Source organism: Hippocampus comes, unplaced genomic scaffold, assembly GCF_001891065.2.
Source record: "Hippocampus comes isolate QL1 unplaced genomic scaffold, H_comes_QL1_v1.1 scaffold59, whole genome shotgun sequence".
In the NCBI taxonomy this organism is placed as follows: Eukaryota; Metazoa; Chordata; class Actinopteri; order Syngnathiformes; family Syngnathidae; genus Hippocampus; species Hippocampus comes.
The window spans coordinates 2,411,561-2,434,882 of record NW_017805406.1 but is presented as its reverse complement, the minus strand read 5'-3'; the positions used below and the strand labels follow the sequence as shown (position 1 = coordinate 2,434,882).

At 43.5% G+C, this 23,322-nt stretch overlaps 1 protein-coding gene across 4 annotated transcripts in view; it reads right to left on the bottom strand.

Moving 5' to 3' along the window:
* Positions 1-23,322, bottom strand: part of gabrg2 (gamma-aminobutyric acid type A receptor subunit gamma2) — a 39,095-nt gene that overhangs the window by 13,846 nt on the left and 1,927 nt on the right. For 2 of the 4 annotated variants that reach the window (XM_019873438.1, XM_019873441.1), the window contains exons 1-6: positions 19,112-19,732; positions 13,821-13,960; positions 9,907-9,974; positions 7,680-7,900; positions 6,988-7,070; positions 4,668-4,805 (exon numbers count right to left, since the gene is read on the bottom strand). In XM_019873438.1, the coding sequence (XP_019728997.1) occupies positions 4,668-4,805; positions 6,988-7,070; positions 7,680-7,900; positions 9,907-9,974; positions 13,821-13,960; positions 19,112-19,242 (781 nt within the window). In that variant the 5' untranslated portion in view covers positions 19,243-19,732. Of the gene's footprint in view, positions 1-4,667; positions 4,806-6,987; positions 7,071-7,679; positions 7,901-9,906; positions 9,975-13,820; positions 13,961-19,111; positions 19,734-23,322 lie in introns of those variants that run through there. The other 2 variants (XM_019873439.1, XM_019873440.1) reach the window with 2 other exon arrangements.

Below are 23,322 nucleotides of genomic sequence, written 5' to 3'. Positions count from 1 at the left end.
CAGGAACAGGAAGACAGGTGCGTAATCTCGTAAAACCATTTTTTTATTTCCTAGCTTCAAACTGTGCGCTTGTGTAAAAAAATGATATATTGCACCGCTGTTTGAGGGGATGGAGGCTTGGAATAATAATCGCTTCATTGTTGAGAACGTGGTCGATTGTGTGGCTGGTTTATGAACAGTGTCTGGAAGTAAGTGGGTTAACATGAGAGTGCACTAGTGTAAACCCGACTGAGTCCGCCAAAACAATAACACGTTACTTCTAAACAAAACTGCCCTTGGAATCTCTATTATGACTTCTAAAATTTATCACTGCAGTCTTGCAAAATTATTTTTGACAGCTACCCATCAGTTGTTTAAACGTCCAAAAAATAACAGTGGGCCGGCCTCCAATAAGCATCAATGTTACCGCGGTCGCAATTTTATTGGAACAGGACAAAATGTCTTCATTAAAAAAAAAAAAAAGCGCTTCACTCCACTTGCTCTGCGTTTGTCTTTACGAGACAAATCTTACCGGTAGCTGCCTCTTCACTAATGCATGAGGAGCAAAACAGTCATCCATTTAAGTCGTGTTACCGTGGGCTCTTTGGTTCCGCAAATCATCAATTATACATATCAGGAAAGATGATTTGGGTATTGCCTGAAAGAAAAGTTGCTCCTTGTAAATCAGCTTGAGTGTAACGTGACCAGTGCGGCATGCGGGCACAGGTGGGGGGGGGGGGGGATGGGCGTCAGGGGGATGGCATTCGGCGTAAATTGGTCTTTAACTTGACAAAAGGACGATACGGGCTGAGTCACAACATTTATCCTGCCCCTCGCAAGTGTCGCCAGCAGAGAGAGAGAGAGAGAGGGAGAGAGAAAGACAGACAGAGAGGAGCAGTGGATGACTGGAGGAAGAGATTAAGAGCGAGTCGCTACAATCGCAGTGGCGTCTGGCTGTGGCTAATGAATTGTTTCGGCAGTCTTCAACCTCCTTTCTCTTAATAAACGCCGGATGATCGGCATCTGATTAAAGAGCTGCAGTACATTTCCGCAGTCATTCATTTACTTTTCTTATAGATTATTATTATTACGATTATGATATAGATATTGATGAGTGAGCTCGCACTGTGATTTGTTTTTTTTTTTCTTTTTTAATACTTTTTGATTGCTGACGGGATTGACATATCACTTTGATGTGCGCTTTGGACCATCTACTCTCCTGTGACTTTATGGCCAGGTTTTATATCCAATCAGGACTACAATGTCTCAGTAACTATAAAATAAACTATTGGCGTCAGTGTTTTATTGCTTTCTCTTTTTTGTAACCACTTTTCTTGATTAAACAAACGCAGCAGCCGACAAGCGACCTTGCCTCCGCAGTTATGACAGGGGATCACATCAAGAGAGCCTCTGCTGGTTGCCGAGAATAAGCACACTCAATTTGAACCCAATTGTTTCACGACGCAGTCCATCATCACGATGAATACCACAAAATCAACAAATTCTGTTCTTGTACGATGTCTTTCCATCACGCTCTTACAATCTAAACGGATCTCAAATAACGTCTTGCATCCAGTCAGTACAACAAATCTACGACATATTTGTTGTCTTGTCGCAGCAGAACTGTCAACACTTTGGCCGTTGTTGAGTACGTCTTTGTGGATTAAGCGCTCCGTCTCCGTTTGCGGCCGTAACGGCCTAAAGATAGAACGAGGCAACGTTTGGTCATGCTATAAGAAGGAATGCATTTTCTTTCCGTGGGTTTCCTTCGCTTGTATTCTCGAGCTTGTTCCTTGTATAAGCCCCGCCCTGGATTTGCCCCATCAACAAATCATCTGTAAACTGTGGAGCTCCGTCATCGCGACAGGGCCACTGATGTGTCTCGGGGCTTTTTCGACTCAAGCTGAATCACACAGGCGGACGAACACAGACAACAAGGCTGCACGGCACGGCTTCCGGAAGGTCAAGCTAAGAATAGGTTTCTATACATCACGAACAGACCAACAGGCTCATTGAAACGTGCACGATTGTGTGTATACACATTGAAGTGCATTCACACAATGTGGGTTTGCGACCCGATCGTGCTGCTTGAATTAAAAAAATTTCATGACTCATTATGAAGAAGAGCGAGAATAACTAGTGAACGAGACACAATCAGTTGGGAAATGACATGGCTCTCCTTGATGCTTGGACGGAAAAGCCTTCGGGACATCCATCTAAGATTTTTATTTTTTTTTTTTCCCGCTAATTTGTGCTGGAACTATGACTCACAGATATGGTGAGACCTCGCTGTGGATCTGAGTAATGGAAGCGTAACATGAAAGCACTGGAAATAACGTTCGGCCATTTATTTATTTAATATCTATAATGTGTCCGCCATCCTTTTGCACAGTTTGAACAAGCATAAGATAATCTAAATAGGCGGATTGCTCCAGCTGCTTGAGTTTAAACTGCGCGTTTGAACACGGCACGTGTCGAGATGTCGGACAACAACAATTTTGCGCACGCTCAAACTAGCCAAGCTAAAATCTAATTCCATCCTAATATTTCCGCGTTCCCTTGTAACTGTGGCAGTGTGTGAGTGAGTGTGTGTGTGTGTTGATAAATGCCGGTATAGGCTTGCAGGCAGCGCAGGCAGTCTTGATGCAAAGTGACATGTTGCCAGACCACGTCTTTGGACACTGGCTGAGCAGGGCAAGTGCGGAATCCAATAAAAGCAGACGCCGCCTTCATTAAAAAGGTACGTCAAGAGCAGCAGATGGCATGTCAATTCCCAAAGCATCCATTTCATCATAAAATCATTTGATCTTTTTCAAAGCGCGCTTCGGTCGTCGCACTTTTTTTGGAGAACCAATCTGATCACAGTCATGTTGCTCTTTCCAAAAATGAGCCCGAATGACCTCCTCTGGCTGAAGCCGGTTCACCTGCCTGCTTGTCTGCTTGCATTAACGTTACTTCCACTTGCCTTGCCTGCCTCATTCGAACACAGCAAAAGGACCTGAAAAGGAATAATCTTCAAACTTTCAACGTGTCCTTGAATACACCTCTGGAAAAAAAGAAATAAATAAATCAAGACAGATTTTGCGTTCCATCCATAAACAACCTATTTTCATCCCATTTCTGCAGCTCTCGCCAAATGCATAGGGTGCGCTTGGTGGTGGCCAGACTCTCTATTAACAGACTGCTCGTTGAGGCAGATGTTGTGCTCGCCCAACTGGCAGCAGGTCAGAAACCCAAAGTGACTGCAAAATGAGACAAGGGGTCTCTCAACCGCAGTCAAGGTTCTCCGCGCTGACAAGAGAGCAGATGGCGGGTTGGCTGTTGGCGGAAATAACAAACCAGATCAGAGAGGCGTGCTCCGAAGTCTTCATCACATGTAATCCGCCTACACAGATTGCCTTTTCATGATGTCACTTCGAAATACTTTTGATTAAATGCAGAAGTTTCAAATGTTTTTTTATTTTTTCGCAGCTCTTATAGTTCAAGCATACTCCATTGTCTCACCATACCTTTAAATGTGGATGCAAGTGGCCGATTTAGGATTTGTACGTTTTTGTATGTCGCCATACATGTAGCACTGGACTATCTGACAGGCCTAGTCGCAATCAACCTCTTAGCCAACACTCCAAAACAAAGCTTGATGCTCCACATAAGAGGGCTGCTCCACTCAACTCGTAAAATACGATGAAGCGCATGACACTCCCAGACCAATTCAGAAGCTACCGTTTATGGCACTTTTTCTCAATTCCATATTTAGTCATCATTTGCTAGTGTATAATATTTGTTGTATGTGCAAAAAAAAAAAAAAAAAAAAAAATCTGTTTTCATCTCATTAACTAACCTTTATGTATATCCTTACTTTTTACCAAGTTACTTAGCGTGATTGTGATGTAAACATGAAAGCATCTAAAAAAGAAAAAAGAGCACAGCCAACTTATTAATTACATATTTAATTGTAACGGCCCACAAAAAATGTTCTTTGGTTCCATCCATCCATATTTCGGCACTGGGTTATGTTATTTTGAAATCTGCTTAGTTGCAGCTTCAACAATAGTCTGATTTTTTTTTTCTGTCCAATTCATTCTTTGCCTCTGTCGTCGCAGCCCCTGGATCCTGACTTTTAATTATCAAGGTTTCCCAGCTCAGTCAGGCCTCCAATTGTACAACCTTACCTTATTGTAACTGCAATAATAGAGTGCCTCCACCGTGTTCACTTTCCTAAAATCACCTATACCAAAGTGGCAATACTTTTTTTTTTTGTCGGAAAAAAATGACCCCAGAAAAAAAATCCCATTTTACTAATTAAATAGCAAACTTGGACATGCGTCGTCTGTGTGGGCCAGACGATTGTGATGAGGCCTTTTTTAAAATGTTCGTGTCAGATATTACGCAAAAGGGATGATGCCCACAATGCTCCACACCTCCTGCCCACATCAGATTAAATGTTCTGTCCATGAATGTCATGTAAAATCCAATCCGGACTTCACATGTTCTACAAAGACACTCCAGACAAATCACGTAACAAAGCGGCTCATCCTAATATTTCTCTTGTGTGTGGCCCAATACAAATGTCCCCACAATATGAGAGGTACGGGTGTGCGCCAGTTTTTTTCTTTCGGAACAAAAGGTTTCATAGCACAAAATGAGACCTACATATACAAGAAAGGATTGCCCAGAAGTGGTCTTACCTGAGACAGTCCTGACAATTTCCGAGGTGTTCCTCAGGCCCACAAAGGAGAACTGGTAAAGTCTCCAAGAGCGGATGTCTCCAACTTCAACTGAGCTCCTCTTCCACTTGTACACAATCTCCTCCTTGGGGTAGCCGTCTGTGCGGGAGGGAGACGAGGAGGAGGACGAGAAGCACAGGGGATTAGCTGAGGCCAACTATAACCGCGCGTAACAAACATTTCATCCCTTAAAGGAGTTCCCTCGGTAGACTTGCTCACTCTTGCAATTCAAGATACCGTATAGCCAAAGCACTCATGACCTGTTTTATCACAGGAAAGTCTGCAATCTTACAAAACATTCTTTTCCAAAAATTGATGACCTAAGAGTCCTGCATGTCATGTTTCTTTGTGAAATCAAGGTTAATTAAAATAACATTTACTGGGAGTAACGATTCTGTTCAGATTCCCATCGGAGGCTGCCCTCAGGCTGCTGGTGGCTTCGGTCCAGCATATTTGTACTTGTCGAAATAGCTTCATGAGTTAGGCGCTTTCAGGCATGCAGTAATGCTGTGAGATGCGCGGATGTACCCGCTTGCCACATTAAAGCCAGCCCAGCAGGCGGCCTGCTCCTCAACTGGCGACGATGATTGATTCTCTTCGAAACGAGAAACTTTCTCTGACTTGACTGTTGTCAAATATGCCAATGGCATAACTGAGTGTGTGTGTGTCGAGAGCATTTGGTACCTAGGCCTTCAGTTAGGATTTACTCGACTTAATCCACATCTTAATACCACCACTGTTGCATCACAGTTACAGAAACCATCACGACTATACAAAAGTACAGTCACATGCTGATTCTTTATTGTATGAATACAATAACATTACAAAAACATTTGGGGGGGGGGTTGAAACTAGTTTTGTTCTGACCAACCCACTGGGGAATGGAAAATAAAAATGCTGATGTAGTCGAGGGCCAGCCAGCCACGTGAGGACGAATTTGAATTCTTGATCGGTTGGAACAGTCCCATTGCCAGTTTGAAGTTACATTGGCCACTACTACTGACTCCGATACCGATTAGCTTGACGTGGCAGTACATAGAGGCTAAAATCTGATTAGACAAAATAGCTTCGATTCAGAGTGAAGCACCAGAAGCAGTGCAGCCAAGACACACACGAAAGAAATGTAGCGCATCGACTTGTGGGAGTAAGTGAGTACAATTTAATGCGACACATGTTAGAATTTAGGTTGCAAATGTAGGTCAGTGATAGTGTCGAGGCCAGCACAGGAAGACTTGCTGGCTGACCATCGACCACAAGTGCATTGGTGCCAAAAGATATGTTTGAAGGATCGACAGGCTTCATCCTACTGAAATGAAGGGCGCTCTGCTTCCATATTTAGGCACACGCTAGTTTCTCTTCTCTTGTTGCTTTTGGAGGTATTTACAAAGCCTTTTCCCGGGAGACCGATCCCATGGCGCTTCTCTCTGTAGATCCATAGAGACCTCATTAGCATAACTTTACCCCTCTTCCACTCTTCCCGTGTGGCCAGTGAAGCATTTCAACTTGTGGCACTTTTGAAATTTCCTCAGCAAAGTAATGTTTGGGAAATGAAGTCCATCTTTTCCTTTTGGTTTTTAAAAATGTTTTATTCAATGAGTTTACCGTTTGCCAACACACACTATGAAAGCCAGGACTTTCCTGTTACAACTTTAATAGACATCATATTTTAGTCTGAATGCATGAGGAACCAAAAACAATTTTGGGGAGGGGGGGGGGGAGTGGAGTCCACATAAGCTCCACATGAATCGATGGATGAATACAATAATTGATGAAATGATTGTTCGCAACATACTGCCACAAAGTATTGACTAGCTCATGTGCAAATCAATACCCTGTGGCATTATGGGGAAATTATTTTTAGCATTTAGTTTACATTGTATCAATATGTTCAAATTTCTTGATACGGCCACCACGGCTATTACCCTTGTAAATATATATATATTTTTTAATTAATGGACCTAAAATAGCGGTGACCAACTATTTCACGATGACGGATGCGCGGTTAAAAGAACGGACTGACAATGACGGCTGGGTGGGCCAGCCGCTGGCGAATAACGAATTATGGGCCGGCACAATTTACTGAACTACCGCCCACCCCCCCAATCCCCCACCACTGTTCAGTACGTTGGTTTACACAAAATGCATGACGGTATGGTACACGGGCCAAGATGGAACGAATTTGATTTAGCCATTGCAACTATACAGTATATTGCTTTTATGTTAACCATGTAAATTGAGTTGTAGTCATGCAGCGGTGAGCCTAATTTATGTCCACACTTACAGCTTGAAAACTCCAGAGGACACGAGTGCTCGTCCATTGGGAAGTTGTTCAGTTTCAGCTGGCATTCGGCATCGATGGTCAACCTGCAGAGACACGACACTGTACAGTCCCAGTACGAGCTTTAAAGCCGTTGTTTATCAAAACAAATAGATGTTGATCTTCACCGCCGCACACCTGTCCTATCACCACTTTTCACACTTGAGGGACCTTGAAATCATTAAAGTCATTAAACTTACTGTTAATAAGGGAATGACCTCAAGTGACTTTGCTCATCCGCGGGGGGATGCTATTGTCGTGTATCATTGTCGCGCGCAGCACAGCGGTCATCCTAATTAACTAGCGCTTGCATAACGAGTTACTCCAAATTAATGAAGTGGCGAGCCAGTGTTCTGCATAGAAGAACATCAATCATGACTTGATTGAGTCCGATGGACTTTAGTTTCTTTCTTATTATCTCTCGAGATGTATAGTGGCGTCTGGAGAAAGCATCTGCTGCATTTAGGACAGTAAGAAAAGGCATAATATGCTCGATCGATGTCATTTTATTTTCAAAGCACCATTCTCATTTAATCCCACATTCTTTTCGGGTGATGCTCGTATTGAACAGAATTTTTGAGCTCATGACATTCTTTTTAATTTGATATATTCATCTAAATTCGGTTGAATAACCAGGGTCAACCCTGACTTCGTACCTGAGCGTGTAGAGGATTCGCCCGTCGTTCCAGATCCGAAGCATGCGATTGGGTGTTGTGATCCAGTGGGCGTCGGCCTTCTTCGAATTGCGAAAAAACGTGTCGGGAATCCAGATCTTCCCAACCATGTTGCTGTTGAGACGCAGAACCTTCATCGTGCTGTTGAACTTTAACCGTCTGTCATACCAGGTCTGGGCGAAAAAGATGTCGATGGTGTATTCCTGGCAAAAAAATAAAAAATAAATAGGGTGGACTGTCTTCAAAAACACTCATAGTATCTTCACTTAACTGACAACATACAATACTTTTGGCCTCTTATCTGCCTGAAGGTATCAGTGGGTCATTTTTCATATAGGAACTGTGCTCAAATCAATAGATCTTTTTTCTTTTTAATCCTCCAATACTGAAGAGGAACATTTTGACTCCCTCAACCTTAAAATGAATGGGCCAATGATCAACTAATGGCTCTCATTTTTTGGCTCAAGTACTCTGAAACCTCATTACGAGCTGGACCAAAATCTCCCGTCTTCTTTTCAGTCCCTTTGAGAGCAAGCTAAGAAAGTCAGACAAATGAAAATCCAGCTGACAGAAGCCTGGGCGTAATGGAGAAATAAAAGTGGAGGAAGCTCATTGAAATGGAACTATCACTCTTTTCTTACTGAGTTAGTTACTCGCAGCGGTTGAGCCCCGAGCTTTCAAGTAAAGTACAGCAGGAAAGAAATAAGCGGGGGCATTTGTGTACAAGAGGCCATAAAGCCGAACTCAAAAATAAAGCCCAAACCTATTCCAAGAGTTCCAAACAAGTGCTAAAAAAACCTCTGCCAAGTGCCGTGTGTTTTGGGGCTAAGCCAAAGGCCTCAGTTTTCGATATCGACCTGGATTCAGGACTAAATAGGTCTCCGTTTTTTCACACATTTTGAAGCACTTACCTTCAAAGATTTCTAATCGAAGCCAATTCACTTGACAAAGATTTGACTGCTTTGTGACATGATTCGACTCGACAGTCATCTAACTAGATCCTTATGTCCACTTCTGTCCAATCGTGTCCAATATGAACATTTGACAACAGGGTCAGAAGTCAGATTCGTGTTGTCAGAGAATGTCAGCGTTGTCTTCCAAGCCTCCTTTTAAAGCGTCCCATCCTTTACCTCGCGCATAATCAGATAGCATGGGTCTTTGCCATATTTCCCGTGGATTCACATTGCATAATTAAGAACATGAAATCACCAACCCGGTGCCATCTGTCTTTTCGCCGTGCTTCACAATACCTACAAAGCTCCCGCATTCGTCACGTTACCGTGTGAACCAGAGGGCCCGTGGCTGATTACATATGGATGTGAGGCAATCCATCAACCTTTCGTGTCAGCGCGGCACCCTCACACACACACACGCGCACACACACAAGGATGCCCCGATGCGAGCACCAACGGCGGGCTCTAACACAGCCAATCCAAATCAATACCTCACTGTGACCGCTATCGATGACTGGGTGTTTTTATCAAATATGAACAGCAGAGAAGAAATACAGCATCCGCTGGTTCTGTGTGGGGTGTTCAAATTTAGTCTTACACACACGTGATCGAATAGTGACATGTTAGAAAACAGTTTAGAATCTGTAGGGGTCATTCTTTTTTTTGTTGTTCCAGTTCAACTTTGGTTCAAGTGTCTGTACGGTCATGTTATCCGAGTTGTCATTAATCATAATCAGACAAGCACCATGTGCTTATTTCGGGGAGTTTCATTTCAAAACGAAGACGTTTTTTTTTTCCGAAAATGTTGATTTGAAATGATTGGCAATGAACCAAATAACACAAGAGCACCTATTCAAAAGATGCTTTATGATATTCGCCAAGGGCTCTGTATGGATGAGGTGTTATAAGCTGTCTGGAGTGAGAACCGCTAAATAGTTTATCCAGTGCGGGGCAAAGGCCTGGTGCAGCTGTTTCATCCGCTGATCGACAGCAAAGCTGTGTTAGTGTGCGACATAAAGATTAGAATAAAAGCCCCGAAAGCCCACAGCTGCGATGCTGGGGTGTGCTGGAGCAACACGTCGATTGCCTGCCAGCTGTACAGAGACCGAAAGCACCCCATCATTACGCTCTGGCCTCCCCCACAAGGCGGAGACGGGGTGAGCACACATTTTAGTCATTGATATTCTTTCTCAACGCGAGATCAGACAGTTCAATCTTAACATTGACACATTAAGAGCGCATTCTGGGCTACTTACCATATTGATGGCATTCACTGGACCGATGCTGTTGACGAACATGTCTGTGTGGATCACTGTCGGTTTAACTGCAACAACAAGCATGAGGATTGTTAAAATGAGTCATTACACTTGATTTGGCAACCGTGTTTAAATACAAAGCATTTCCAGACGAATCTGGATGTATGGGCTTGCATTTAATGTAGAACAGGACAAAATGGGAGCATATTTAAGAGTCTTTGGGCAATATCAGTGGACAGTAGAGTTTATTAAAAGCGAACCTCCCGTCTTATATGCACTCTGCAACATGCACTCCGTTCCTTTTTCTGTACCGCTGAGCCCTATGAGGCCACCGTGATGAGGAGTAGTGCAGGTCTTTGCCCTCGCTATCCCCGCGCCGAAATGCACTTTTAGGCCAGATCTTTATGTGTAATATTGCAAGTACCGGTATATTCAGTATATCTATATCTGATACACTGATACACTTTCCGTCTGCTCAGTGCAGTGACACACACATGGACGCAAGCAGTCTGTTGATTTGTGGACATGTGAGATATGAGAAAACAAGACATGTTAGTGTCACATAGATGTCCATATTGCATCAGATGATGTGAGTCAGCGGTGCCATACGGTGCTATCGAACTCGTAACGGCTGACTGAGCGTGACGTCTAAGAGGGTTCAGGTAGAGATACGGGCTGGCCTTCTCAACAGACATGCCGCTTATATTGAGTGCTGCTGGTTGGCATTCATTTTTCATGTCACTCCCAGACATACACGTCAAGTGCATCGCAGGACATGCACGATCACCCAGCATGCGTCTTCTGTGACATACATGTAATGGGTTATTTCATGAATGTCCATGAATGTTTCATAAGCACGTAGAGCCACAAAATATTGACCACAGGCTGGATTCCCATCAAGTCACTGTCAGAGATTTTCTCGGACAAGGTTAAAGAAACGACTCGGCACACAGGAAAATTGTCTTCAATATCGACGGAAGCGGATCTCTGAGAGCGAACGACGGTTTAGTTGCTCCGTGATCACGCTCAGAGCCCCCCCTCCTCGAGTTCGGACATTTATTTGTGACATATGCAAATACAAGAAAATCATTGCCCCCGATATTTGCATACCGTACCCCTGGTCCGGCCCCTCGGTAGTGATTGGTTACCTGGGTATGAGCTTTGAACCACCGGCACGTTGGCGCCTTTCGGTCTGGTCTACACTGTATCAACATATCGCGGACTTTGCGGATGACAAATGTCGCCTGGGCGCGACGGGTGTTCTCAAATCGTCTTTTGTTGTTCGACCGCTGTTCCCAAATTACTCGCTCCCCCTTTGTGACCGGATCTGATCTCCTCTGATTGCCCACCCGCTTTGATGTGTTGATTGTGGTGTGGGCTGCAACAGCCCCCAGCCCAAATGGCCGGCACCTTCTGAAAAGGAATTTGGGGGTGCTGATAACGCACCCAGATGCTTTGACGTGCCCAGATCAAACGAGACTTTAAACATGATACAATTTCGCCCATAGATTCCTCTAACAGTCACGCATGAGGGCTTCAAATCCACAGAAAACGAATGAATAGTCCAAAGTGGGCGTTGCTTATTGAAGATGAGCCAACTGGAAAGCTGTCCTAAAAAGCACAGTTGCCGAGAAATATTGCAAATTATGCCAAAAGAGGACCGACTGAACTGTAGACAGATAAAGTAGCATACAAACATTACATCCATCCATCTTCAAAAGCACTTATCCTGACTCGGGTCACGGGTGAGCCAGAGCCTACTCTAGCGGACCTTGGACAATCGGCCCGATCCACCAGCCAATCGCGGGGCATGTTGAGACTAATTCACACTCATATTAACACCGGAGGGCAATTGAGAGTCGTCAATTAACTTTTGATACACGTTTTTGGAATGTGGGACAAAAGCGGAGTGTCCGTAGAAAACCCACGCAAGCAATTATAATTCGCTGAGCCCTAGTTCCCAAAGCCCAGATGACCAAAACATTTGAGATTTTGTGTTTTTGTCCTTCATTAACAATAAGTACAGCGAAATTCATTGATATCAAAATCCGCTTGGTTAAACCCACCGCACATACAAACGCGACACCTGACACAACACCTGGAGTATTTCATCGGATGTATCTAAAGGTCCTCTCTAGTGCTTCTGTAGCTCCATTTCAGAAGAAGCCTAAGGTCCAATTAGGGATTCAAATCAATCTACATCATTCTGATGCATTAAATGGTTGGCGAAGAACATCTTTGCTCGGTGCAGTGCATGGCTGGTGACTTGTTTGGCTGTTGGTAGATTACAGTATAGCCAGCTAATTATAACCCTCCGATATCTTGTGAAATTTTGACAGCAGGCGTTGGAGTAGCGCAAGGTGCGAGAGGGAGATCAGAGCCCATTTGAAGACGACGCTCGGTTATGGCGGTGGCAGCCGGCCGCAAAGAGACTTTGTGTTGCTGTGGGCTGATGCAGCCACTCAACGCAGATCTGTCATGCTGTTGAATTTGAAAGCCTAGGCGCCTATAAAGTCTGGAAAAAAAAGATGAAGCCCTTCATGAAATCTCTCATGCTCAAAAGCATATTTAAAAAAGACCCTGTCAGAGAACTGTACATAAGTTTGTTAATAAAATCAGGCGGGTGAACTTTATATATGGCCGTGCCACCAAGGTGCTGACACCGTGCAAAAACATTCGAGCCATTTCAAGGATGAAAGCAATATGGTGAACTTGTTTAATGGAACACCACAGCTCCAGTCACTTGGTTTGGAAAAGGATTGGGGTTGCTGTTTCAAATCCGGCAACCAACCGCATAGCCGTCAGCGTGGAACAGAACCTTTCAATGCTTCGGTCCCTTCACCTCCGCATGTTTGGTCAGACAGATGCTGCAGTGTTGCTCCGTGTATGCGTCTGTAATTCTGAATTTTTGCTGCCAGCCAAAGAACTGAGGACACTTCGATTGATAGATTGTGTTTGTTGTTACCGGCAACATATTGATCGCCTTAATCTGTATGATAAACCGGAGATAAACCAGAGGTCTGCTTATGCAACAAATTGTTTTAGCGAGCCTCCCTGGATGCCTCCAGCCGACTTTCAGTGCTTAGTTTGTTTGATTATGGCATCATGCATAAAACCAAGCAGCATGGATTGCTTGTTTTTCCAAGATGATTTCTTACACTTTCATATGCATTGGATTCAGGAGCTGTGGTGTGTCGGGGGACTGGCTTATTAGCATTCCTTTACGACGCGCCATCTTTGGACAGCTTCTATGGAATGACGAATGGCGTCATATTTCTGCCACGTCATTGAGACCAAAGATTTATTAGGCAGGTGTGCATGTTAATAGCTCAAAGTAGCAAGAACACTGAAAGGGAAAAGTGTTAATCTTCAGGAGGCTCATGTAGGGGCAATCCATTCATTTTCTGTCACCGCTGTTCATCTGGTAAGATTTGTATACCAGCTATTACAAAGAAATTATGTATACATATTAGTTGTGGATGCAGTCCAGCCACGTTAGAGAAGAGTGCATAGCATTATATAAGAGGATGTGACAAACGGGCCATTTCTCCAAGATATATGGCCTCATCAATCATGTGTACTCAGGTACTGAACAACAACACGCCCTATTGTGATCCGTTCAGATGACAAGGTGATGGATGTACACTTGTGGACGGGAGAGCCCCACCCAGCTGTCATCGTGAAGGAAGAAAGCCGCTTGCCTTACATCTAAAAATATGAAGTATTACAAGGCCTTGTCAACCATGTCGCAGCCACGTACAAAAGTCCGCCTTTTGTTACTTTCTTTCACAATGACTGTTGAAGATATGAAAACCCACTTTCGATTTCCCGAACGCGATTGAGCGATTACGTTTTTGCAGCAAAAATTGGTACTCAAAAATCCAAGAAATAAATGTTTTGGAATAAGCGTCTACCTCCGATGTCGGGCCTGAGTTTGTTGTCATATCCGTCTAGTAGGCCATTGAGGATGTGTGTGACGTCACTCTCGTACACCTTTGGGGTCAGGACCCATGTCTTGTTGGACACCTCGTCGTCGTCATCGGTCTGGAAGGAGCTGCAATGCGGAGAAAGAATGCATGACACATCCCGGTCATCCGTTCTCTGAACCGCTTCAGCTTTTGGATAACCCGGACAGTATCTAGTGAATTGCAGTAACGACGCAGCACTTGCTTGTGTGCCTAAGGGTGTAACTTATGACAGAAACACACACACTGACTCTACTGGAAGACTGAAATATTTGTCATGTCCTAAAGATGCTTTGAGGGCTTCCAGACTTCTGGGAGTCTTGCCACATGACAATTTTCTCAAATAGGCTTCTTCACCTTGCGAATAACATTTCAAGAGCCCTTGACCATGACTGTCACCAAGGGATAGGACTAAAAAAAACAAAAAAACAAAACAAAGGTCCATCAAACATTCAAGTTTAGTTTATGCGTACGCCAAAAAAAAAAAAAAAAAAAAAACAAAACAAAGGTCCATCAAACATTTAAGTTTAGTTTATGCGTACGCTTAAAGATCACATTAGTGAATGTGAGCTATCTGAAAACCATCCCGGCGCTGCATGCAGAATAGGGTCAAGCAGTCGAAACAACACGAAGGCCGAAGGGGAAAATGTGGGCATACAAAGACAAAGACACACACATCCACACACACGCAGTTGCCCGAAATAGAATTCCAATATAGTGCAGAGATGGTCCACCTCCGGAAAGCATCGCTATAGATTGGGGAGGTGGCCCGCAGCACACAGGAGCAGTCTTGAACAAGCTCTGAGCTTTCTTTTAGCAAGGCTTTGAGGGCGATGAGCGGAAACAAGGCTTGTGGATAAAATAATAAAGGATGAAAAAGGGGGGGGGGGGGCAGGTTCACAGATCTGATAGCTTTCTCATGTTCCCAGGCTGAGAGCCAGGAATAAGAGTTTGACCTGCACTTTTCCTTAGATTGCCTAAAAGAGCCATCATGCGCCATCCATTTCCACTTGGACGTCCCGGCCCAAACATTAAATCTGAATTATATTACTCAGGTGGCCTCTTTGGAAAATGTCTACCCCGGGTAGTACAAAGAAAGGATCCAAATTCAAGTTTGGATTTACAGTGCAAAAATGAGTTAGCACAGCTAGTTAGCCACTTGTATGTATGTATGTATGTATGCATGTATAACATGTTGTTTCAGAAGCATAAGAACAAATGTGCAGTATATTCTTTTAATCTTTTCATGTTCTTATTTTCCTTCAGCACTCTTTTTTCAGGCTTTTTAGCGATGAGGGTCACAAAAAGCCAAAGAAAAAGCAAACCAGATTCAGACATAATCCTTTTAGGCCCGCAATGCTGTTTCCAACAGTTTCGAGTGACTTTACTGGTGTCGGCTTTCAATTATTGTTGGTCCAATTCTGAATTGTGCGACCACAGGAGAGTGTGATATGAGAGGTTCCACTGCATCTCAGTGTACGTGGAAAAGCTCCAGATGTATGCAGATCAAAGGGAACAGCCACGTGTTCTTCAGCACACGCAGATCTGTGGTCTTGCCTGCTAATTGAGTACCTGAAGGTCCGCTGAGACGCCCGAGCCAAAGTTTGTTTTTCATGCATATGCATGTGCACGTCTGTGAGCGCTCAACGAACAGCGTTGGGTTGAAATATCTCCTTCAAAGCTTTCCGTATTTCTCATCGCATGTCAAGAAGAAATTGCATTGGCTCTGCACTGAAAAAAAAAAACGGCGGACTCATCTCAACTAAAGCGATGGCCGCGTTTCGCATCAAGCCAAGCTCCATCCATAAAGATGATCACAATATCATGAGTGTTGTCCATTAGCATCCACATGAGCATCCCTCAGTGAGACAATACAAGCATGCGTTTGCATGTTTTACTCGCACCATGGCTAATAAACGTACCCAACTCAAATGAACGTTTGTGCTTATCGCCGCTCAACATGAAATTAGTTCTACGCCCATGAAGCAAAACAACAGCCCCCGCTTTGGATGTCAGGCAGTGACCACAGTCCTCCTACACAGCGCCATTAGCCACTTTTTAGTGAGTCACAAAAATCAAAATCCATCTGATGCTACTTTTTAGACAAAAAAGAAAAAAAAGCTACTTCATAAGACAAAAAAAAACAAAACTGTGTGACCATGCACAAGACAGCGAAAGGATTTTCAAGTGGGTCAGTGCTGTTATATTCTGAAGTGACCTCTGGCAGGGAAAGCAGGGCCGTTTATGGGTTCAACTGAAACCGGATCGCATGCGTTCAACCGACACTTCATTCGGCACAACATAATGAGATCGAAAAGAGCGTATTGATAGGACGACAGTGCGAGAAAAGAACGTTTAGGAAAGTCACAAACTATACAGTGGAAGATCGGTCGGCAAAAGTCAGACAATTTGGAAGGTCGATAAAAATTGACAAAAACTTACAACCTACGAAGGGCATACATCTTTGAATGATTTCCTTTTAGGTGTCGTGGCTATCAAAATGCTCTGAAACAAATGTGGTGTGAATATATTTTAACAATGCAAACAAATGTGCGCCTAAATTCAAGACAGAACTAAGAGGGTCAGCGACAGCAGGGACCGACACAGGCGAGAAAACGAAGCCTGTGACGTGCAGTCGCCTCCTCTGGTCTCACTTTGGCGTGATCGCCATGCCAACTGGGGTGAGCACAGGCCAGCTCTGCGGCCACCTCCGACCCTCCAATCTGAAATGATTCTGACCTCAATACCTTGGTGATGAATACAACAGACTCTCTCAAATGGAAGCAAAGTGGCAGCTTCGCCTCCCCTTTTTTTTTTGTCCCGTTGAAACGGGAAAATGTGAAATCTGACATCTACATAGTGAGCATCAAGAAATGCAGATCATAATCACAGTGTTTCAAAATTGGGCGTCTTGACACGACTTTTCAACCGCTATCAATGGAGCCATGCAATTGGGGTTTCCAATTCAAGAGAATGAATTGGACGACTCCATAATTACTTGTGACGTACCTATACCAATTTGTTTCCACCGACTACTTGCATGCGACTCCTCCGTGATATCAAGTAAGAACACTTGCCAAGTAAACTTGTTTTAAAAACACAAAACAATTTTGGGGGTAAAATGGCATACCTTTCAAAACTCAAAGATAGCACGTTTTCGAGCAACAACAGTATCCAAGTGAATGTTTTCTGAAACAGCCTTGCAAAACATTTCTGTTAAATGTAGCCGGCAACACAAGTCACGTTTGTTGAACTGACAGGAGAACTGAAGTAATGCGTTATAGCATCTTTGCTTACTCTGAGGCCTTCCTTAATTTCTGCATTCCAAATGGCATCACGTATTTCCAAGTTGGACCCTGTGGTCACTTTGCTGTGAAACAGTACTCGTGTCGTTTCATGCTGAGTGATGCAATCAGACCTCACAACATATAGTAACTGCCAATGAGTCACAAAGTAGCATATTACGAAAGCGGACCTGGAGCCTTGAGAAAAACGTCTTATTTGAGTGTCACATACAATGAATCTAATCTTTAGATTTTCAGTGTTGCTGCTGAAGAAAACAGATGCTGTTTGAGTCGATGACAAAGTTTAATCACTACACAAATTAACTAGTGCAATCACATGAACATATTCAAACAATAACAGCAGCAAGGCGGTAATCGTCACATTGACTGATTTACCCCCACAGGCCACATGTCATATGCTTACACAAACAAGATCCAATCAAAATCCCCCCCCCCCCAAAAAAAGTTAATTTTTGATTAACACTTTCAGACTGATAAATGAAATCTGCTCATTTTTGTGGTTGACATAATGTGTCGCTGTGGAAGCTGGCAGTTCAATCTAACGTTAGCTTAATGCTAATAACTTGACTCGGCCCCGATCGCTGCTACCTGTCGTAGCGGTAACAAACAAAATTCGCCTCTAGCAGAGGAGTCCAAAGTTAGCTGAAAGTTGCTGACTTGAGGCTCATCTCTGAGGCCTGAGCAACTGTGATGTCATCTCCCATTAACGGCAAGGACGGGAGTTTTTTTCCAGGTTAATTCAAATTCCACAAGCATATTAATCAGAAGACTGTGCTTAGACTAGCGGGCTGCGTAGAACAGATTTTTGTAAATCAAATTATTTTTGTTGACTTCCCCTTTAGTAATTTTGTTTGCCAAGACATTTATTTGAGGTGAGGCGTTTCATTCTTTAATTGGATGGCGCAGCAATTTTTAAAGTAAATCCTTGAGCAGAGGCCACGGTTGAGGAACATACTATATTTATGAGAATGTATAACAAAGTTGTTTCAAACCGGTGTATGGCACTATGATTACCAATAGACAGATACTGTCGATAGATAGTTGGCTGAATATTTTATTAATGCCATACTGGAAATTGAAGTATGAACACCCCTCAGTATGATGCACTGCAGACCAATCAAAATCGAATTGAATAAAGCAATATATAATTTAGAAAGGAATAATCTTTGTAAAGGAATCATCTTGAAATCAGCTCTGACAGTGAACGTATCGAGCCTGTGTACCTAATGGAGTGACCCGAGAGCGGATATGCCTCCATTCTTTTTCCTCCCTCTGTGTCTCGAAACAGACGACTAACCATCCGTTCTCTGGCCCTCCATCTTAACTATCCCAATAAATAATGTTCGAACAGGCACAACAGCAATGGAAACGCACACAGTGCATTGATAGTATAAGCTGCAGGAGAGATTTCTGCAGATATGCTGTGCCTTAATACTGTAATAACCGCCTGCCATTTTGAAAAAAAAAAAAAAAAACACATTTCAAAGAGCGTCCACAACCTGCTCTCTTCTCTCTTCTTCTTCTGTATCCCTCTTAACACAGAGTTGCATGTTCGTAAGAGCCCTGCGGCTTTTTGACTTAAATACACTTGATCCATACAAACGGCTTAGTGCACACTATATGTAGCATCCCTTTAGCTCGCCTGTGCTATTTTAACAGCAGCCTCGAATCACGAAAAAAAATATCCCTTAAATATTGATTATGACGCTCGATGTGGGCTTTAGGCTCATTTATCCTTCTTTTTTCATGTATAACACATATATAACACGTTATCGGGCATCGTGTGGGTGTGTTACGGAGTGACGTTAGACACACGAATACGAACGGGAACGACGTTGTGACATTTGGCTAAATTTGGTGGTAGCATCGTCGGCTAGGCGAAGGCTAACGCTAGCTCACAGTGACAGGGAAGAATGAGAATACCGTTTCGCTTACCTGGTGGGGAGGTTGACTGCAATGAAGAGCCATAGGAAGAGCTTGCGCGCGAGGGAAGAAGGCTTCGCCATGGCCGTCGAGCACTCGGAGGCGAAATTTGGTGAAGCCGCCGCCATCGTCATCCTCACCATCTTTTCGTCTCCGCGCCTGGTGCAGATGCCCGTCTTGTTTAGTGGTTTCCCAGCCCACGATGCATCACGCAGCTTTTTCCCCCCCTTTTTTATTTCCAACGCGAGGAGCGCAGCCAGGCTCGAGATCGTCCAAAACAAACAAAAAGATGGTTTAAAACAAACAAAGAAAATAATAATAAAGCGAGCACAGAAACCATATACAAATAAATAAGAATGAAAACTGCCTCCCTATGTTGCGTTTTAGAATTACACACCTAATGGGATGTGAAAGCAGCCTCGGCGTGAATGCAGATTGAGAAGAAGGCTGCGGGGCTGGCAAGAGGGAGCCGAGGCACGTTACTGCAGCGCGGATCAACGCACGCGTGATTTCACCCCACACACACGCTCCCTCCACAGCAGCATTAAGCCGCATGCTAAAAGAAATAAAAGTAGAGTTGGGTAGACTAAAATTTTGGGAAGCATTTGAGACTAGAAAATGTTACAAGCAAATATCTGATCAAGTGTTGTTGTTGAATTAAAACCGTGGGCCAAATTGATCTGGATCTAAAAACATTCCATCAAAAAGTTCCCAAAAAGCCCAAGTACCTGACATTTCATACGCTGCTGCTTCTAATGCAGTTTAATGAACGTTATTTTGATTGGGTTTTTTGTTTGTTTGGTTTTTTTTGTGTGGACTGCCACCCTATTCTTATAATCTTGGCGATGATGCAACGGTTTAACCGCGTTTGCGTTTTAGAAACAGAGAAGTCATGTTCAGCACCATGGACAGTTCTGATGGCGCTGGGCGCGATACCAATCAGCACCATAGACAGTTCCTCCCAGTTTTCTCTTTCATCACGCTCACTCAAGTCTCAGGCTGCAATCTGAGCAGATGAGTTTTGCTTTCGACTGGGATCGTTCCCCCGACATATTCCAATGCTTATGCACCATTGAGCTATGCCTTCCAACCTCTGGTAGCCCACGTCTAATATCAGAGGCTGTGTGGCGGACACCCGAAAAAGAAAGAAAGAGAGAGAGAGAGAGAGAGCGAGAGAGAGAGAGAGAGAGAGAGAGAGAGAGAGAGAGCTGTTTCTCGCAGTCATTGGGGATCCTGAACACACTGAATGCATTTAAGCTTTCAAGCCCCTGGGCAGCTCTATTGACTCTAAATGTGGCCTTTTTTACCAATGAAAGTCAAGTACACTTTTCTCTAGGTTTTTTTTTTTCCGAGAGTGCAACCTCTCATGTCGATAATGTCAAAGCAAATGTTATGTTACCGTAAGAAGGAACTTAAGGGTGGTGGATGAGTGGTTAGCATGCATTCCTATGTGTCCTGCCACTGATTGGCAACCAGTGAAGGTTGTACCCTGCTTGAAGTCAGTTGGCTCTACTTGAACTGTGAAGCTCAGAAGAGAAAAGCCCTATGTAAACCGGATGGATGGATACTAAAAATTTGTTCATGACTGTTATGATTAGTGCTGCAATGCTTCATGCTGTTTCCAATTACGGTAGCCAGCTGGATGGATGCTTTACTTTTCTATTGTGTAATATGTCTGCATGTCTAATATCCACGAACTGTTCTGTGGACCTATAAGTAATATAATCTCTTTTTTGAAGTAATGCTTTTTCATAATCTGATCAGTATGGGTGATGTGGATATGAATGTAAATCATGTTGAAAAAGCCTTGCAGCTCTGTTTGCATGTCCCCTTGGCATATTAGTAGCCTTGATACTGTAAAATATGCTAATGCTGCGATTTTGATTGGGCGTAACTTACAGTAACTCCTTGAGGGGAGTCTCTTCGTGGCTGGTTGGAACATATACTTGTGATATAATTTTTTTAAAAATGGTTCCCTGCAAGAAATATGCAGCATTTATATGTCAGCCTATAAAATCGATAGAATATGAAATGTTGAGCAGTATAATAAATGAGAAAATGGATCGCATGTAGCATGCTTATTAGCATGCTTATAAGGTGCTAACTCATGGTAAGGCTTATCCAAAGAGAATCCATTTGCAGTAGAGAAATAAGATCCTTTTTTTCTGAAGAGAAAAACCTAAAAGCCGCAAGCCCCGCAAAAATAAATAAATAAATAGCACGAAAGAGAGAGGCAGGTGCGGGCTCAACAAGCAGGTGTTGGCATATCTGTCTTCGTATGAAGCGTTAAGGCTAATTTCCCACTTGGAACATTTTATTCCACAGGCGTACATGTAGTTCACGTTGCACATTTTTGCTTTTATTGTCCCAGGAGGCCCTCTGCTAAGTCTTTTCCATAAGCGTACCAACTCACAAACATCATTTAGTCACGATTGCACCATTTAAAAACAAAAAAATTTAAGCATTGACGATGGGAAAGCAAACGGAACTGCAGCTGTCGCCACCTGCAGTACAATAAGTGTGTCATGCATGGGAGATGAGGTTGCGCTTGATTCGAAACACGGCCACGTGCTTATTGGTTGCAAATGAGCGGAGGTAAATCATCTCAAAGTGGCCGACAGATGCTTCATTAAACATGTAGCACTGCTCAAAGTAAACCAACGTTCGGCCTGTAAATAACGCATGAAGTCACATCTCGGAAGACTGAATATACGGTTCAGCACTTGCATGCGCATTCTCTGGCTACCTCGACAAATAAATGTGTGTGTGCAGGGTAAATAGAAGACACGCTTTACTAATTCAGTTAGTCTCAGTTGGGAGTTTGGTAAAAACTGCAGTAAAGGGAAAATGCACGTTTATGGGAGGATATTTGTCTTCCACTGTCACTCCACTCTCAGAATCCAACATGTTTTGTCAATAACATACTCGTGACCAGAGTTATTTTGTCCTTCACGATAATGAACACGCGCTCTGAAAATGCAGCGCTAACGGTGAGCATCATTGCGGCAGTCTGTTGCTTATTTGGTTTTTCGTTAGTCTGATGCACGGACGCGCACAGTCAACAAGACAGACAGAGAGGGAGATGTCAAATTCAATTTGCTTGCTTCAATAGTCACAGGCCACATATGAGCCCAACTGGCGCTTCCCCATTTTCACGTTGCACCTGTGCTCTGGTGCACTCACTTTACCTCCACAAAGCTTTTTTGTGTGTGTGTGTGTGTGTGTGTGTGTGTGTGTGTGTGTGTGTGTGTGTGTGTGTGTTCATCGGGGCTTCTTCACAACTGATTTATAGTATGTGTGTGTGTGTGTGTGTGTGTGTGTTCAAGACATGGAATAACAGCATCGGAGCTTCTTCACAACTGATTTATAGTCGTCAAACCTCATTAATATATCTGCAATAAACAAACGCATCGGGCTTTGGTGTGCGTAAATATGAACGACAAAAGGTCAGATCCAAATCATCCAAGCTTTTCATTTGTTAATCAAACTGATTAGGGGTAGTGACAGCTCTGCTATTACCGTGGCTCATAATCTAGTTCGTCTGCCAAAAAACTCCCAATGTTCGTTTCCCGAAGCGTATTTTTTACGCAGACCGAATGGCGCATGCCTGCGCTGTTGATGTGTCATCTTTGGATTAAAAAAAGAAATGAGTGATGGGTTGGTGTCGGTTGGGAAATAGTGGTCTATATTCACGTGAGTGATCACTCGGGTTCCTGGCTTCACGATCAGTCCAGCTTTGCGGCCCACACATATGCTGTCACAGCCCCACTTGGTTAGCGTCAAGCTGTGGAGGCACAATGATCTACTGTAAGCGCCGTTGGATGCGAGAAGCAGCCTGGCATTCTACACAGCGTGATGTAACCTCGCAAGATGAAACATTTAAAAAAAAAAAGAAAAAGGAATGGCAAGAGAAAACAAGACATGCCTTATGCAATGATTTTTTACTCTGCTGAGGAGAAAATCTGAAGAGTGACTTGACAGATGGATTTCAACGTATGAATATGTGCATAGGTGGTGAATTTTTCATTTGCTAATGATAGTCGGGCATCATTGTTGCAAAAAGTTTCTTGTTCATATTTTGTGAGTTTCAGTGAAGCTTGTCCCATTTAGGAAGATTATGCTGCATTTTTTTAAAGGGCTCTCGAGTGAGCTCATGTAAACGAACACCTCAAGTTCTCTTTATACGCTGCAGCCTGCCCTACAGAAAAGATGTTCTCTCCCCC